Source organism: Accipiter gentilis, chromosome 9 (assembly GCF_929443795.1).
Source record: "Accipiter gentilis chromosome 9, bAccGen1.1, whole genome shotgun sequence".
In the NCBI taxonomy this organism is placed as follows: domain Eukaryota; kingdom Metazoa; phylum Chordata; class Aves; order Accipitriformes; family Accipitridae; genus Astur; species Astur gentilis.
In genome coordinates, this window is record NC_064888.1 from 4,035,682 (window position 1) to 4,052,393 (window position 16,712).

At 49.6% G+C, this 16,712-nt stretch overlaps 2 protein-coding genes across 5 annotated transcripts in view; one reads left to right on the forward strand and one right to left on the reverse strand.

Moving 5' to 3' along the window:
* LOC126042623 (core histone macro-H2A.2) overlaps positions 1 to 2,711 on the forward strand; it is a 29,689-nt gene extending 26,978 nt beyond the window's left edge. For 3 of the 4 annotated variants that reach the window (XM_049809996.1, XM_049809999.1, XM_049809998.1), the window contains exon 9: positions 1,828 to 2,711. In XM_049809996.1, coding sequence (XP_049665953.1) covers positions 1,828 to 1,993 — 166 coding nt within the window. In that variant the 3' untranslated portion in view covers positions 1,994 to 2,711. The remainder of the gene's footprint in view (positions 1 to 1,827) is intronic. The other variant, XM_049809997.1, reaches the window with a different exon arrangement.
* A 262-nt stretch (positions 2,712 to 2,973) lies between these two features.
* On the reverse strand, positions 2,974 to 9,264 carry AIFM2 (apoptosis inducing factor mitochondria associated 2). The gene is given in 9 exon segments (XM_049810891.1): positions 2,974 to 3,427; positions 4,189 to 4,389; positions 5,156 to 5,308; positions 5,520 to 5,628; positions 5,948 to 6,040; positions 6,414 to 6,533; positions 7,980 to 8,095; positions 8,987 to 9,113; positions 9,115 to 9,264. Coding segments are annotated over 9 exon segments (1,122 nt in total). The 5' UTR covers positions 9,163 to 9,264; the 3' UTR covers positions 2,974 to 3,272.
* Between the last annotated feature and the right edge of the window lie 7,448 nt (positions 9,265 to 16,712).

Below are 16,712 nucleotides of genomic sequence, written 5' to 3' on the forward strand. Positions count from 1 at the left end.
AGCTGGGTTGCTGCAGATGCCGTCCAGGGACTAAAAATAGGAAAATCTGTTTGCTAGTAATCATTTAGATTACAATGAATATGGATACAGCAGTTGTTGATGACTAGTTTCCAAGCTCCTTTTAGGATGGTTTTTAATACAAATATGATAAGTAGTCTGAAATCACTAACATGAAGTAGAGTAAGGAGAAGTGAGTAGTACTACACTTAGAAAGGGAAATATAAACAAATGCACGTGACAGTGCTATCAGTGGGCGGGGGGAAGAAAAACCACTGCAAAGGCAGCAGTTGCTATTAAAAGAAATACTGTAATTTTTCAAGTGTAAGGATTGTTAGGCCCTGAGATGGTTTATCTGTGTATTCTGATGTTGCGCCATCACTGAAGATCTCTTAAGTATAGGTTAGACAAACTTTTCTCAGAAGCAGAAAAGTTATATGCAATCCTGCCTCAGAGGAAGGACATGGGCTAGGCTGTGCTGGCCAATTTTTTTGGCATGGATCTAACTTCCTCTGGAGCATTATCATGCAGCAGAATATAAGTAGGAAGCATTAAACTCAAGAGCAGCCAGCAGCGTTATGCCCAAAGACCCACCAGAAATCTCAGCTGGGTATTAACTCGCCTTCAAACAATTCAGTATGTCCCAGTAAAGTCTCCTCTAGACTCTCAAAGGCTTGCTACATGCTCATGTAGCGAGCACTGCATTGACACTCTTCAGTGTTGTGCAAAATCAGCAGAACTATTATTACAAGCATTGTCAGGCAGCGGAGAAACTCCAGCAGAGAATGCAGGAGAGTGTCCTTCCCTCCAGATGTCAGTGGCAGACACACACATGTATCGCTTCAGGAAGGGATGCTTTCTAGGTCAAGGAATCTGTTTAGTGTTAGACAAGTAGAGCAATGTGGAGACCTTCCTAAGCATGAGCATACTGCAAGGCAGAGTATTTTCTTAGACAGGCATCAAGTTCAAACTGTAGAACAGTTCTTGAAATTATGTCCAGTATTGTAGCAGTTGTATTTTTATATAAACAGAGATGCAAAGCAGCTGACCTTCATAATTACTGTGTTCTCTGCCATGTGCTCTCAGCCAGTTACCTTGTAGCATGGAGATGAGGGTGAAGGAACTGTGTTGCAGCTGAAAGGTTTTGTGACTTGGTAAAGGAGGATGAGAATGATTAAGATGGAAAAAATGCTGCTGCCAAGAAACTTGAATCTCAAGGATGTGGGCCAGGTGCCCCAAGAGATGTCAACACAGTTGAAAAGTCCACTTACTCTAAAGACTGGTAGCTTTTAGCTTTTCAGATTGTAGGTTAGAGTATATTACCATCAAAATGAATGAATGAATGCGTCTTGGCCTTAATTTGGCTTGGGGCTGTAATTCCTGTTATTTCCACTGAAGTCTCATCGAAGTATTTTTAATGACAGAGTGAGGAAGTCAGCTAAGTAGTTGAGGGGGAGTTGGGTTTTTTTTCACTTTTCAACTAAAAAAAAATAATTATCCCTTGAACTTTTTAGTCTGCCCAGCATGGCATGGAAAAGTTTAATTCAAAGGGAGAATGTTAAAAAACTTTGTGTGGTTATAAAAAGTAGAAGCAAATGAAAACAGTAACTATGCCAGCAAGGAAACTAATACAGCAGCAGATGAATATTGCTGTCAAAACGTTGGGGTTTGCTTCTGGGATTTACACATTGCAAAACTGCAACTGGCACTGTCTTAACAACAGCCTGTTGTTATCACAGCTATGGCTTGTTCCTTTCAGCATCACGTGTGCATAATGCTTGCGCAGGTGGCTGACACTCACTTGTTCTGTTTTCTTCCCCTACCGCATAGAAACTGCTTCCCAAAACAGACGGCAGCCCAGGTGACTCTAAGAGCTATTTCCACCCATTTTGACGGCACCAGCTCTTCCTCCTTGAAGAACATTTACTTTCTGCTCTTCGACAGTGAAAGTATTGGCATCTATGTGCAAGAAATGGCCAAGCTAGACACTAAGTAGCAATGGCAGCCAAATGAAACTTTATTTTTCAACAAACTTGAGTAGCATTAAAAGCATTAGAGGTGGGTTTTATTTTTTCAATGTGATGAGGAGGGGGAGTGGTAGTAGTGTGATGTGTTGTGACTTGATGAAGAGCTGTGACTAGAGATGAGAGGGGTTTAGTCCGATTTCTTCATGCTATCAGCATCCTCTAGCCATTTATATCACCTTAAGCAATTGAGTTACCATCTCTTTTCAGGAATTTGTTTAGTGTCCCTTGTTACTTTAGTTTAGGAGTTTTTAAACAGTAACCTCATTTTAGATTTGTAGTGATGAATTTTTCACACACACATACACACACACACACACACACACTTTAAAGAAAGCTCTTAAAAATGTTCTGCTTCCTTTTGCTCTCCCTTGAGGGTAGATGGTAAACTTCTGCCTCTAGCCCACGGAGAGAGGAAAAGGATTTGATGAGTAAGTGATGCATGAGGAGCTTCTGTTTTGCTTTTAACTCACAATAATCTCTGTAATTACTGAGAATATTTCATGGTGATTTTGTTTGTTTTATAAGAAAAAAGAAAAAGATGTGTCAAGTGTGGTTATTGTTATAAACCCTACTTTTGCTATGGGAATTTCTCACCTTAAAAAAAACAACCAGCCAACCAACCCAGCATCATCTGTAACTAAGTGCTTGCTGTGTCACACTTAGCATGCAACTAACCAGCTCTTCTGGCTGAAGTACAGTGCTATAAGGGACATAATTAAAGCTGCTGTGGAGATGTTGACACAAAGCTGCATTATATTCTGTTGAGTTCCAGGATTACCATAGCCTTTTAAGGCTTTAGGCAGGCTTTCCCCAGGCAGTGCTGCAAGCTATTCTTCCTGCATGCTGCAGAGCAGATTCCAGAGCTGTAAGAGGCAGGTACTTTTTAGAAGAGCAAGAGCAGAGAAAGCCAAGGAAAAACCACATAACAAAAAAACCACAGAGATTTTGAAAACCAGTGTTTATTGTTACAAATCAAGGTAAACCAGGTTTCTTGCTCAGAGCTATCTCAACAGGGAAGTAAAAGAAACATTCCTTCCCTGTTTTTTTAATCATGAGAACTGTGCACTTCACTTGGAAAGTGTCTCCTTCCCCTTGACAGCAAGGCAGGGCACCCCTTTAATGCAGCATGCTGACAGGTGGCTTTAGGAGGTGCTGCAGGAGACAGTATCAGTCTATCCAAGCAATAGAAGTGCACCCTCTCCCTCTTCAGGTTGCTGTGTTCCTTGCTGGTTTTTTACTGATCCCCTCCTAAGAGGGCATTGTCTGTCCCATTGTCTTCCAGCTCTTGGAGACAAACAGGTCCCGGCTCTTAGCGATGGTCACCAAAAGACGTCCCACATAATAACCGTTCACCTGGCCTACACCATCATTCCTGCCCATTGAAAGCAGGAATGTTAGTGACCCTGGAAAGATGATATAGAGGTTTAAGTTAGACATCAAACCCTGCTACACGTAGGTGTTGCACTTTCTCCGAACCCTCCCTTCCCATCCCCACCCCCTCTCACGCCCACACCTACTGCTAAGCACAGGACCCATGTGCTGCATGACAAGAAAAGAAGCAGGCCCAAGGAGAACTACTTGCAACTCTCCTTTCTACCATCCGCTCTACCTCTTTCTATAATGGGACTGCAGGTAGCCTTTAAAAAACAAACTGCTCTCCAGATATCCTCCATCCACGTGGAGCAGCTTTCAACATGGTTATGGTAAGTGTTTACATCAGTTGCTTATTAATGACACCCATTGCCTAACTAGATTTTTGAGGCTAGGTTGTTCAGTTTGTGTTTGTTGTATAGTTTAGGGGGAGAAAGGAGGAGAAAGTCAAGTCATCTCCTTGTTCCTAGGATTCAATTGGACACTAAGCAATTTAAAGAAAAGGAAACAAGTTTGATGAATAGCAGACACCCACCAGTAGATTTATCAGGAAGACATTAGTGAAGAAAGGACACGTTGCATCCATAGACTAACACAGGTAATTAACATCTACAGTATCTTTGGTAAGAACTAAGATGAAGCCTGAACTATAAGCTTATACAGTCAACCCCAGCTGTGACTTCCTTCACCTCTAATCAGTGTCCCATGCAAGTTCTGATATATATGTTAAATAGCTGTTCCCTGCAGAAAAGCAGCCCAACAGCTAAGGCCAGGTGCTAGGAGATTACCTTACCTGGTTCATAGGTTTTAAGAGGCTTATGTGTCAGGCTGTTGATGATATTTGTCACCACAATGTTGGCATGGAGCCCAGCGTGGTAGGCCATCTTCGGTTCTTTCAGATCTGCACAGTCCCCAATGGCATAGATGTTCTCATAGCCTTCCAGCTGGAGGTGCTTGTTAACTTTCAAAGCACTGTTACTTGCCATTTTGTCCCCTGTTTTGCCAAACAGTAAGTTTTCAGAAGGAGCTTTGTGTTGCTTGTTGTAGCCCGAGACCCCAAAATGCTGATGATGTTATCAAACATGTCATTGACACAAAGCGAGGAGTTGGTTTTTCACCCTCTTTTCTACACGTCAGGGAAGAGGTGCTTTTTGCCTTGCCGTAGTTAATTATTGCAGTCTCATGCAATGAATCATCCTTTGATACTTCAGTAGAGACATTAAGAGCTAGCATACACAGCCTGAGAAAGAGACTGTATAATCGTCATACCGCTCCATAGTCGTAGTGCCATAACTGAAACTGGGCTGTAAGAGGACTCAGACAGACGATGTATCACCGAATAACTAGTCGGCTGAATGCCCTGTGACACTGATAGTTCAGCAAGAACGCTGAATCTGCTGAGCCTATTCTTGCTCTGAAGTCAGCAAGCTTATATCTAGGATAAAATCCTGGCCTTGACAGCAGGAGTTACCATCAACTTCTAGGTGTCATCTGCCTCATACTGAACTAGGACACTAAGGTTCCTTGGAGGCATTAGCAGAAGGAGCTGGAGAAGACTGTTGGCCACTCAATCTATGGTCTGTAAGTTTCCGAAGGTCACATTTCACAGCTAAGTATTTAGTGTGATCTTGGACTATTTGCTGTATCATGGAATTACCACTGCAGGTTGTATAAGGTTGATTCCTAACCTCACAATACCCAAGTACAAGACATTGAAGAACTGTGTTGTTTCTCCCCACCTGGTGTTTTCTTCCACTTACCAAATGCAGCAGCGTATGCTGAAGAGTTAATCTTTATCCCTGTGCACAGGACCACCATGTCAGCAACCACCTCTGTGCCCTTTTCGGTCCTTACTACCATGTCCTTCTGGAACTGGTTTGGTGTGAGGTTTTCCACATTGCTGACCCTTTCACCTGTTGCAACAGAGAGCCCGGGGTCACAAACCTTTACTAGGCTGCCGTTTCCAGCTAGCCCAGATGTATCTAGAGAAACAGGAATTCAAGGGAGCCATGCTTAGTCAAAAAAGTCAGAAAGAGGGCATCAGAAGGAGATGCTTTGGCTAAAGGAAGAGCAGCTTATAGAGCTTCAGGGTCTAGATCTTCAGAGGCATTGTTAAGTACGTACTTAGTAAGAGGCGCACTCCTTTTCTGAGGAGAATCTCTTTCACCTCCTGACGGACGCTATCTAGCAGCTCTGGATCCGCTAGTGCAATTTTTGAGTGAACGAGGGTGACCTGTTGGGGACAAAACAGCAAACGGGGGGACACAGGAATGGGACAGGACTTGCCGCATGCTGGGTGGGAGCAGCTATAGCTAGCTTCCTTCCACCCTGCTTAACACCCAAGGAGAGTGAGCCAGTGAACAGCATCTAGTGCCAATAATTGCTGGTGACGGGCTATAGGGTGCTTGCAGAAGAGGAGGCAGCAGGGGTGAAGGCTGCCATTGCATGGAAACTCCTGATCTGCAGTGATCTCTGATACCTCCAGCAGGACCATCACAGAAGAACAGTCTCAGAAACAAGGATGAAGTTAATTGTAACTAATATGCTAATACCTCTTTGGCTGGGTACTCTGTTTTGATCTCTGCAGCCATCTCGACTCCAGCAGCACCACCTCCCACTACCAGGATGCGCTCAGATTTCTCAATCTTGAAGTAAAGAGGAAACTCAAGTTACAAGAGAACTGTTAAGTGCAGGAAGTCAGATACCTTCAGCCACTCCATGAACAGACCTTTCTGAGATACATCACTGGCCCAACAGCAGTAAACCACTTAGTTCATTAAGAGGAAACAAAAACCGAGAACCCTGTGTACACTGTAACACTGTTGAGCATTTCAGGTGTCCCCTTGTGTGGACAGCTGATCTTCCCCTGGGGCATGCAGAACGCGAGACAAGCTAGTACTACGTGCTCCTTGCCCTGGCCTGTCCCTGCAGGCATCATGGTCTCTTATTCTTAGACACAGATGGCTCCAGATACCCAGAGGCAGGCAATGCTTCCTAGGAAGTAAGTTGATTCCTCACCTCTTTAACCATATCTTCATAGGTCTGGATGGCACTTTCCATATCAATGACTTTGTTGAACTTCCCAGGGAATGGCCCATCACTGCCTGTTGCAAGAATGAGATGGGAGTAGTGAAGTTCCTGGGAGGGCAAGAGGTAGAATAGGATGTTAGACCTCTTAAAAACAGAGCCTAGAACTCAGTTGTTGCCTCCTAGGTACCATTTACTCATTCCCTCTCCTCCAGCCCTTGCTGATAACTAGGAAAGGACTTGCCACTGTCAGAAAGTGACTTTAGGAAGAGACCTGGTCCAGGTGACACCAAATAACTGCCTTCCTCAGGGTCTGAGAGAAGCACCACTCTTCAGGTGAGCTGAGAGCTTTAAAGAAATTACCTTAAGTTTACAGGAAATAACCTGATATTTATGCCAGACACTGAAGCTACCATCACAGCTGGGTCCAGAGGCTAACTTCTCTCCTTCACCCCCTTCCGTACAGAGGTGAAATGCTCTGGCTGAAAAGAGTCACCAGAGCTGCTGCCCTTGTTTCTTCCTGCAGTTAGATAAGGATTTGAGCTCCAGGGTTACTTGTTGAGCTCTAAATCCAGCTCTAAGAATAAAAGCTCATCCGAACAGTAGACGGGGTGCGGTATTTACTGCACACCCACATCCCAACACGGCTCTAGGCCACTTAGCTTGGCTAGAAGGGATGGTGCCATTCAGTGCATGCCAGGAAAGATGGTCTCTGTTGCCAAGCTCTTTGGGTTGATTAAACACTACAGTATTTCCCCACACTGCCTCTTGGTTTTAGAGGAGATGGCTGGGAGCCTGCTTCTCTCTGGGGCAGCACTCCATAGAAGTAGGTCATGGTTTCATTCCTCCCTACCTCCTAGCATTACAGGGCCGGTATTACGCATGAGCATTTGTATATCTGCCCACAGATGGCAAAAACCTAGAGGAAAGCAATCGGTGACTTCCCAGAGGGCTTGGGTTGTGGCTTCTTTGGGGTCAGGCATTTCAGCCAAGCTGGGGGTTACATCAGAACAGGAACGCTGTTGTGCATGTGAACTCTTAAGCCAGGGGCATTGGGTAGGTTGGGGTTTGTGTGCTCAGCTGACCCACACTGTAGGAGATATGGGGATCTTTGCCACAACTGGACAGCATTCCCAGCTCTCGTTCAACTTGAGGGCAAAGGTCCAGTTTGTTTTTCCCAGAACATCCTTCTGTCCTGTACACACACACACCCCCCTCCTCTGGCAGATGGGAGTTACGCTCCTTCCTGCTCAGAGGCACATTTTCTGTAGGTGCCCTGTGGTCCTGCTCGTCTTGCTTTTTCCCTCTCAGAGGACTCCAAGCACAGACAGCAGTCTGGAACCTAAATTCCAAGTCATTTTTCCAGCCAGACATCACCAGTCAAAGCCAACATAGCCTGGATTTGGAGTACTGCATTCTAGCAGCCACAACACAGCTGAAGAAAAGCCCCAAGGAGGAGAGATTCACAACACACCCTGCCGAAGGCTGGCACCCTGCATTAGCAGGTGATCCCATAAGGCACCCAAGTTACTCATTGCAAGTTATTGCATCACCCACCTCGCCATCACTGAGCAAGACTCTTTGCCTCCCAGGGTCTATGCCAACAACCTTGCCTTGTCGGAAGCTGTCCCCAAAGGTGACAGAGTAGGAGATGAAAGTCTTCTTGGCAAATCCTGTGGTAAGAGGAGACAACAGAGAAGAGATCTTCCTCTGCGGAGGCTAACAAACCCCTCTCCCATTCTGCCCTCACGCCATCCTTGCTCAGACAAAAGCATTGTATGCAACTGGGACGGCAGGCTGGGCCTCTGCTGTGTTATCTCTGCCCAGCAATGAGCTTCAGGACATTTGCCTCAGATCTGGTGACAAGATCAACTCCTCAGAGGCCAGGTGACACCCTCAGCTAGGTTGCTTTTTCTCTGCTCTCCATACAGAATCTCCTGTACTGGTTTCCCAGTAAGTCCTCCACTGTGGTTCAGGGCATTTCAGGCAGGATGTCAGAGGCCTCACAGGCCAAGCTTTTGGCATCCTTTTGATGCTTGTTCCCAGCCTTGAACGTGAGATTTTCACCCTAAATCCCCAGCAACTGGAGTAATGGGGTTAGCCCAGCCTCCCAAGTGAAGTCCCAGACAAGCCTGAGCAGCTCACTGACAGAGTTTTATCAGCCAGGGCCTCGCTGCTGAGCTGCCCAACTTTTCAAGTACCAGATACAGAAAGACATTCATTCATCCCTTCCAGCTGCTGCTGGTTTTAGCTTAGTCACCTTCTAAACTCTTGAAATAAAAAAAAAAAAAAATGTGGGACCATCTGAGTAGTTTTTGCTGTTTTCCCAGCAGACATGCAATTAGCTTAACACAGACGGTCTGTGGATCCTCCCAGAGCCAAGTTATTTGTTTTCCAGATGGCAAACATCAGCTCTTTCACTCTCACCAGGGCAGAGGCGGCACTTTCAGTATCCCGTCCCTTGTCACTCCCCGAGTACCTCCGAGCTGCCGCAGTCACTGCTGGGGGTGATCCCCCAGGACCCGCGCAGTGGGGGTGACCGTGGAAGTCCACGAAGCTCTTACCGCTCTCCACGGCGGCACGGAGGGCAGCGACGTTGTGATGAAAAGCATCTCTCACGTCCACCAGCACGAAGGGGATGGCCCACGACTTGAGCAAGCTGGCGGCCGCTGTGCCTCCGAAGCCCCCCCCCGACCACAACAACCCGCACGGAATCGTCCACGGACACCCGGGATCCCATCGTACTGCGCTGAAGCCTGGGAGGGGAGACCAAACCCGGGTCAACCCAGCCCAACCCAGCCGGGCAGCTGACAGCAGGGGGCTGGCCCCATGGAGCTGGGGCGGGGGGGCCAGATCCTTCCTCCTCCTCCTTCTCCTCCTCCTCGCTCTCCGCCTCTCCCCGCGGCGGGTGGAGTCACGTTTGCAGGCTGACAAGTAAGCTGTTGGCAACTGCAAAGCTGTAGGAGAGAGCTGGGTTTTTCTAGGTCTGAGTCCAGCCTGCAGACTTTGGTCCTCCCGGGTGGGGCAATGCTTCCTGCCCAGGGCACAGCGGCTGCCCAGGTGAGCACCAGAGTCCCAAATATAGAATATTTTCCCTTTCACCTTCCTTAGATCCCCCCCCATTTCCCATACAGGCTCCATGTGAGAGGGGGACCCTAACGGTCTTAGGAACCAAGGGCTGTGTTTTAAGCAAACACCCAGAGACTGGGGGAACTGCCCCGGCTGAGCCTGCCGGCTCGGGGTTGGCAGCTGTAGCCTGGCAGCGGGTAACGATGCTGTGCGAGACAAGAGGCTCTGCTAATGCTGAGGATGTGTGGTCAGTCCTGCCAAACCCCAGCATTAAAAAGTTATGAGCTCATCTTTAAAAAAAAAAAAAACAACAACCAAACCAACCAACAAAAAAAGGAGATGGTTTTGCTTTGTTTTGGAAAGTTCACGAACATCAGGCTTTGTCTGTCCACCTTGGCTTGTCCTTTGTCAGCTATGAATGTTGGTTAAATGCATGTTGGTTCAAGGCCCCCTTTTGGGGGGGAACAGAAGGGTGCCCTGCTCCTGCCCTTGCCAGGGGACTTCATGTTCTGCAGCCCTTAGTGGCTGTGGCTTGGAGGGGCTCGTTGGGAAACCCACAAAGTGGCCGAGAGTGCAGGCTGGGTGAAGAATGGAGCCAGAGGATGGCCCCCCCACTTCACCAAGAGAAACTGCTCCCATGGAGAGAGAAGTGAAGATGTATCTGCTCCCAGCGGCAGTGGGAAAAGGAGCCCAGAGAGGGCTATGCGAGAGGGACAAAGGGAAGATGAGCCCAGCATCACCGTGGTGAGACAGTAGGATGTAAGGAGGAGTAGGGAGAAGCTGAGAAGGTAGCAAAGGCCCCTGGAGAAGGTGAGCAGGGAGCAGAGAAGGAGGTTTACAGTGAAAAGGACATCCAGATCGTGTTCTTCCACAGCACGGAAATTACCCCGAAGACTTTTGGCTCCTGTGGCATTCCAGATAAATATAGCTGCCGGCCCTGTGGATAAATATAGCTGCTGTGCACACTGCGGCGTTGTGAGCTGGCAGAGCTGCCCCCACACTCCCCTTCCCATGATGGTTTGAAGGCTCCCTCTGCTCCTCCTTCCTCCTCCAGCCAACGCCGGTCCAGTGCCGAAGCCCCCTTCCCAGTGTGGTCCTCAGCAAAAGTCCCCCCAACCTGGTGGGTGGGTGACGATGAAGGAAGTCGCATCTTTTCCAGGAAAAGCAAGGCCTGGATTCAGGGTTGCCACCAGAGGGTGCAGCCGGCTCGGCTGTGGGGACATGGGGACACGGGTGTCCAAGTCCAGCGTGCGGTGCTGGACACTCTCCCCTCTGTCAGGGACTGGGGAAGAAGGGTGGCAGAGGGGTTGAAAGCAGGGGGGTATCTCTCCACTGCACACCTTAAAGCCTGGAAGAGAGCTGGGAGAGGAGGGATGGAATGGCTGACAATAAAGCCGGGAGTGGAGGAAGTTCCTCGGTAGGAAAGCCCACAGCCTCAGCTGAAATAAGCTGAGGGCAGGTTTGTGCTTCTTGTTACGCAGGACTCGGCTGCAGGATGCTAAAATTTTCAATGGGGGAAAACTCCTTTTGATTAATCTGGGGAAGATAAATCCTCCAGAGCTGCCAAACACAGAGGCACCCTTTCTGGCCAGAAAACCTGGGAATTTACGAATGTCCAGAGGCTGGGAGGTTTTTGGCTTTTCATGCCAGGCATTTGCATCTATTCTACAGCCTATACCTGCTGCTGAGAGAAATTGATTACTCCAAGAGTACTCCCCTATTTTCCCCTATCACGTGGTGTTTTCCCCCTTCAGGTATATTTGCACCAGACCTGCCACAAAGAAAAAGATCCTGTTCCTGCCCTAAGTCTGCTGTTCACAAGGCAAATGTCTTCATCTGCCTCCAAGACAAAGGCAAAGTGTTCCCAGGCATTGCCAGTGGTGGGTTTGGTTGTGCTCTGCTTGCCTTCAAATTGAGACAAAGTCACTGGCGAGGACAGCCCTCCACAGCATCGCTCCCAGGCAATAAGAGCTATCATCAGGTGAATCCGGTTGTACACCGAGAAGATCACCTTTCAAAAAAAGGGTAAAAAACTTTTGAGCTGGCCAGTTGGAGATGCACCAACAAGGAAGACAAGGTCAGTGGCAAAAAGAGTGCCCAAAACTAACAGGGTGGGTAAAAGGAGCTTTTGTGAAAACCTCACATCCAACTCCAGGCAAACGGGAAGAAACTCTGAATGCTCAAAACTGTGGTCAGAGGGAACTTTCTGCATGCAGGTGCGTGCTCAGCATTGGCAAATATGTTGTTTTGATGATATTTCTCCAGACGGCTGCAAACAGAAGGCTGCAGTAAGAGCTGGTCAGCTTCAGAGAGGGTTTTGTTTTCTGCTGGTGCTCCGTACAGTGGAGGCACATGGGGAGGCTGGGGGCAGTGCTTGGTCTGCCCTGGCTTCTTCCATGCTCCTTGGCCTTTTCATCACAGCTGCCCCGTGGACCGTACGCTCCCTGTGGGATGGCAGGGGTCCAGTGGGAAGGAAGGGGCATAGGGAAAGGGCTCTGCGGGATGCTCCTGCCCCTCCCCTGCAGTTCTGAAACGCCACGCAGGCAGCGTGGGTATACACCTGTCTCTGTGTGCTCCCCTCATCAGGTTTAATCCAGCATCAGCCAGAGCTAATAGACATCCCTCTGAGTATGATAAATTGAAGAATGGCTACAACGTAGGAAGACCTTAGGATGACACGAATGCCCCTGCTCTGCACTTGCCTGAACCCCTGATAAGCCTGTGCCTCCTCGTCCTGCCCACCACGAGCATCGGAGCAGGTTAGCCTCTTTAACTTTGCAGTAGCCCTCAACAACCTGGAAGAGCGTTAACATCCCTCCCTTTACTCTCCTCCGGAGAGTTGCTCTCCCTCCTGGGCCAGCCTGAAGACCCCATCCCTACCGGCCAAGTCTGAGCTGCTGGAGGGGTCCCCCCGCTGACAATGTCTCTGCCACAAAACCAAAGGAGACTTGTCCCAGCTGCAGCTCTTCCTGGCCTCAATGTGGGAGGGAAAAACATCCCTCACAAACACAAAATAAACAAATGGTTCAGGACTTAACAATAAATGTCACCAAACTCGCTGCGGAGTAATCGCTCCCAAGCAGACTTTGTTACTGTGCATCTGGTTAGCAGCTATCTCTGCAAAACCCGAGGACGAGCGTGCTCATCCTCTTCTGTATCAGCAGCGTCACGCGCCACATTCCCTCTGCCTGCAGACGTTGCCTGCACATCGTCCTGCAACAGCCCCGGCGGCAGCAGCATCGCTGCAGCCCTCCAGCTGCACAGCTCCAAGGAGAGGGTATTTTTGGGTTTTCCAGGGATGAGGTGAGGGATTTCTCTCCGCTAGACAAACCGTATTGCCCATCCTTGGCACCTGCCCCAGTGTTTCCCATTTTGCCCCGGGTGACCTGGTCACCCCCGCATGCCTCGGGGATCTCTGCCACAGCTGGGGTGTAATCGGGTCAGTCCAGGGCAAAGAATTGCCTGGAAAAACCAATTCAGACTGGTACCTGCTGCTTTTAAGCGTCAACACTGGCTATTTTATACCTTAAAAATAAAATTTACTTTTAGCAAAAGTCAACAAGGTCCCGTTTTATTTAGTCTCTCCCCAACAAACCTCATTTTTGTTTCCAGTTTTTCAGTGACATCAGCTTGAGAAAACCAGCCACTGGCCACTTCCCATAAACCACAGCACCAAAGTCACCTTATTTTGGTCAGGCTGGACCAGCCAGTTGTGTATTTATAGGCAGTGCCTCTGTACGTGCCAGCCCATAAACTGGTCGCAGATCCCACCCGGAAAAGGGATTCAGGAAAACCCCAAATGTGAAATGCTATGGTCTCTGTGAATCAGCTGATCTTTGTATCCAGAAGAAGAGCCACGGGGAGCTGGTAGCGGGGGTTCACTCTGTCCCGGGGCTGTGCCACAACGCTATTCTCCTCGTTGCTGGAACTGAAGCGGGCTCTGTGCCGGGGTGCTCCCCAGCTCCTCTTCCCCTGCATGACGCAGCAGGGCACAGCGAAAATCTTGCTTCCCACCTAACCTGCTACCACACATGGGATGAATTTGCCAGGCTCAGCGCGCTCCGGCAGCAGGGTTCATCTCACCTATCATCAGGCACCTACAAATTAGGGCTGTCGGGAGGCTCACTCCAATGCAGGTTTTGGGGAATTGAAGCACGGCCAGGCTCACGGCAGCCCCCAGCATGGGGTGAGCGCAGGCAGTGCCAGGGCTCTCCTTCCCCTTGGAGAAAACCCCTGCTCAAACAGCTCCAATAACTGCCTTTGGTTATCACGCGGAACAAATCTTCCCTATCCCTCCAGAGCCAAGTGTGTGGTGGCCACTAGGAATTTTACGGAAATGCCCTTTTGTGGGAATTTATCCCTTGTTGTGCTGTGATCCAAGCAGGTGCAAAGAGGACCTTAATCAGCTTTATCCAGCTTAGCTGGCTGGCTATAAGGATTGCAAAGACCTCTCTGACAAGGCTCTGCTCCTGCAGGAGAGGAGCCTGCGGCTCGGCAGCACCTTTCTCTTACGGGACAACATGGAGAGGGGTTTTGTGGCATGAATCCTCATGGGGTGGTAGACAAGGAGAAAGGATGTCAGCGGTTGGGTTTTCCTTGAGAAAAAGAAGGGAGAGGGCTTAGGCAAGCTCCTTCGCTCTTGGGGCAGGTTTTGAGAAAGAACAGCTTTCACCCCCAAATTGTGGGGAGTTTTCTCCCCCCCTCCCCAGGATTTCATTACAGTGAAAGCACAGCATATAATAAAACTGTATCCTTAAAAAAATCAGTCTCACAGACAGGCAGCCTTTGTCCGAAGGTGTAATTACAGGATAAATATGGGATGGAGACCAAGAAATGCGGTCTGGTCAGGCATGCAGTCTCTTAAAAAAACACAACAGAAAACAAGGCTGTCATTTAATGCTGAAATGTCCGTGTATGCTGCAGCCTCTGGTCCCTCGCTGGCCCGCGGGTACCCCCACTGATCCGGGGTTCAGGTGGCGAAGCCATAGCCATGCACCAGCTCCCTGCGGGAACCACACCGAGCTCCACAGTGGAGCGAAGAGCGAGGGTGGATCCGGCCTCCAGCAGAAGCCAGCGGGGCTGGGTGAGGGCATGCGATTGCTTGGACGATGGGTTTCCTTCCAGCCCCGGTGCAGAAATCCCATCTGATAGCGCTGCGATGGGACACGGGGGATTAGCTCAGCCGATCCCATTAAATGGAGCTAGAGCAAGCGAGGGGAAGGGGACGGGATGTCAGGAAAGCCAGTGGAGCAGCCACGACTTCTGAGATTTGGGACAAACCTCGTGCCAAGCTGGAAAAAGGCCTTTTTATGCATTTCTGTCGGCCAGCCTGGCAGCTTCGTGGCCCGGCAGACATCCACCGTGCCAGCTGCTGGTAGCAGTTTGCCACCTCGGCCTTGCATTAAACAGCACGGTGTCTACGGTGGCATTTCAGAGACCTGCCTGCCTCGACCACTCTCTTACTTGGTGGGCACCGGCATCTTCTGACTCAAGCAAGAATTGCCTCTCTACAGCAAGGTCAGCCACGCCAGCATGGCCCCAGCGAGCCCCAAGTGTCTCCGAGAGGCAGGGAGAGAAACAGCAGGGTGTACCTGCCGTCCAAAGTCAAGTCTGGATTAGACTGGCGGAGGGAAGCATTAACCAGAAAGATCCCATTTAGAAGGGAACAGTGCATACATAATTTATTAAAGCTCTCACTGGTGCTACATCATCTTGTGTCACCTGCAATAACTCCGAGGAGAAGCAGGCTTTGGCTGGTGGCCCTGTTCCACAGGACATGTGTCCCCTCGCTGCTCTGGGCTACTTGCAGAAAATGTCTCTCTGGTGACAATAAGCATCACTAGGATGGGCCTAAATTTCCCCTAAAATACAGCTGTGGCAGGCTGAGCAGGTGAGCCTGAGGGCAGCACAGCTGCAGGCACTGACCTGCACAGGGCAGGTTATAGAAGGGGTGGGAGCCGCCCTGGGATGGGGAAGTGAAGGGTTTTTTTTCTTTTGTTTGCTTGTTTTAAGGCAAGCCTGGTCGTTTCAGGAGCTGTTTTATTTCTGAAAACTTGAATCCCTTGAAAAGAGGATGGGGTTTTTTTTGGCATCGGTGTGGGTGGAGGAAAGGTGAGGCTGCATCTCTTGCGGCCCCTGCTGTGGGCTTCCTGCGTGGCCCAGCTGAATGCAGGTACGTCCTTGCTCTAAGGCATTGCCTCTTGTTGTGGCTTTCCCAATGTGTGCTTTTTCTCCCAAATCCATGCCTTTCCTCCTACGGGGAAGGACTGGGGCAAGGCCTGGCAGCGGCTGGAGCAGGGTAGGCAGGAGGTGCCTCTCTTGGGGGGACAAACCTCCCCCCAGCTGGCACAGGGTGAATTTGGCTGCTTCGGTCTTGAAAGGAGCCGTGTGTCCCTCATGGCTTCCCAATGCATCTGGCACCGCGTTGGAGTCACGGCTGCGTGGGTTTAATGAGAGCAATTAGCCCCTACAGAAATCTGCATGGCTCCGGGGCGCGTTTTCTTTCTGTCCTATGACATTTTTGACGGGAAGCTGGAGGGTCTCCAGGAAGAAATGCTTGTACTTAGCTAGAAATGACAGGCTGGAGCCAGCCAGGGCTGAGGCTGTGCAGGCAGCGCAGGTGAGAATGGGTGGTTGTCGTCATCCCCTCTGGCCTCAGCTCAGCCCAGTTCCCCCTTTCCTCACCGCTTGCTTTATATTTTCCTTTATTTGCCTGTCCTTGCGCCCTAAACCTTGCTTTACCCAAGCCCCGAGGCTCCTCCGTGCACGGTGGGATGGGAGAGGAACGCTGGGCCACCCTTCCGACGTCCCATTCCCGGCTCTGGCAGTTGACCAGCTATTCACCCCTCGTGCCGCTTTGCAAAGCAACAATTAATTTAAACTTTATTTGCCTTGCAAAAGCCAAACTAATGGGTACTTTTGCAGAAGCACAGGAGAGGCGTTTGCCTGTAACTGTTGCCCTGGGTCCAGCCGTGTTCCCTCTCGTGCTGGCCGAGCTCCGTGGGCTTTTCCCAGCGCGCAGCCGCGGGGTATCCAGGCGACCTCGGCGACCCCACCGCTTTCCCGGCGGGAAGCCTCCAAACAAAACCCAATTCACTCGGCAAATCCAGTGATGCCGAGAGCTGCGTGCGAGACAGGGAGGGGGTTGACGGCTCTCCAGTGCCTGCAAGCGATGAGCGTATCACCCACACCGCTCAATACGAAGAAAACCCCACTTTTGCA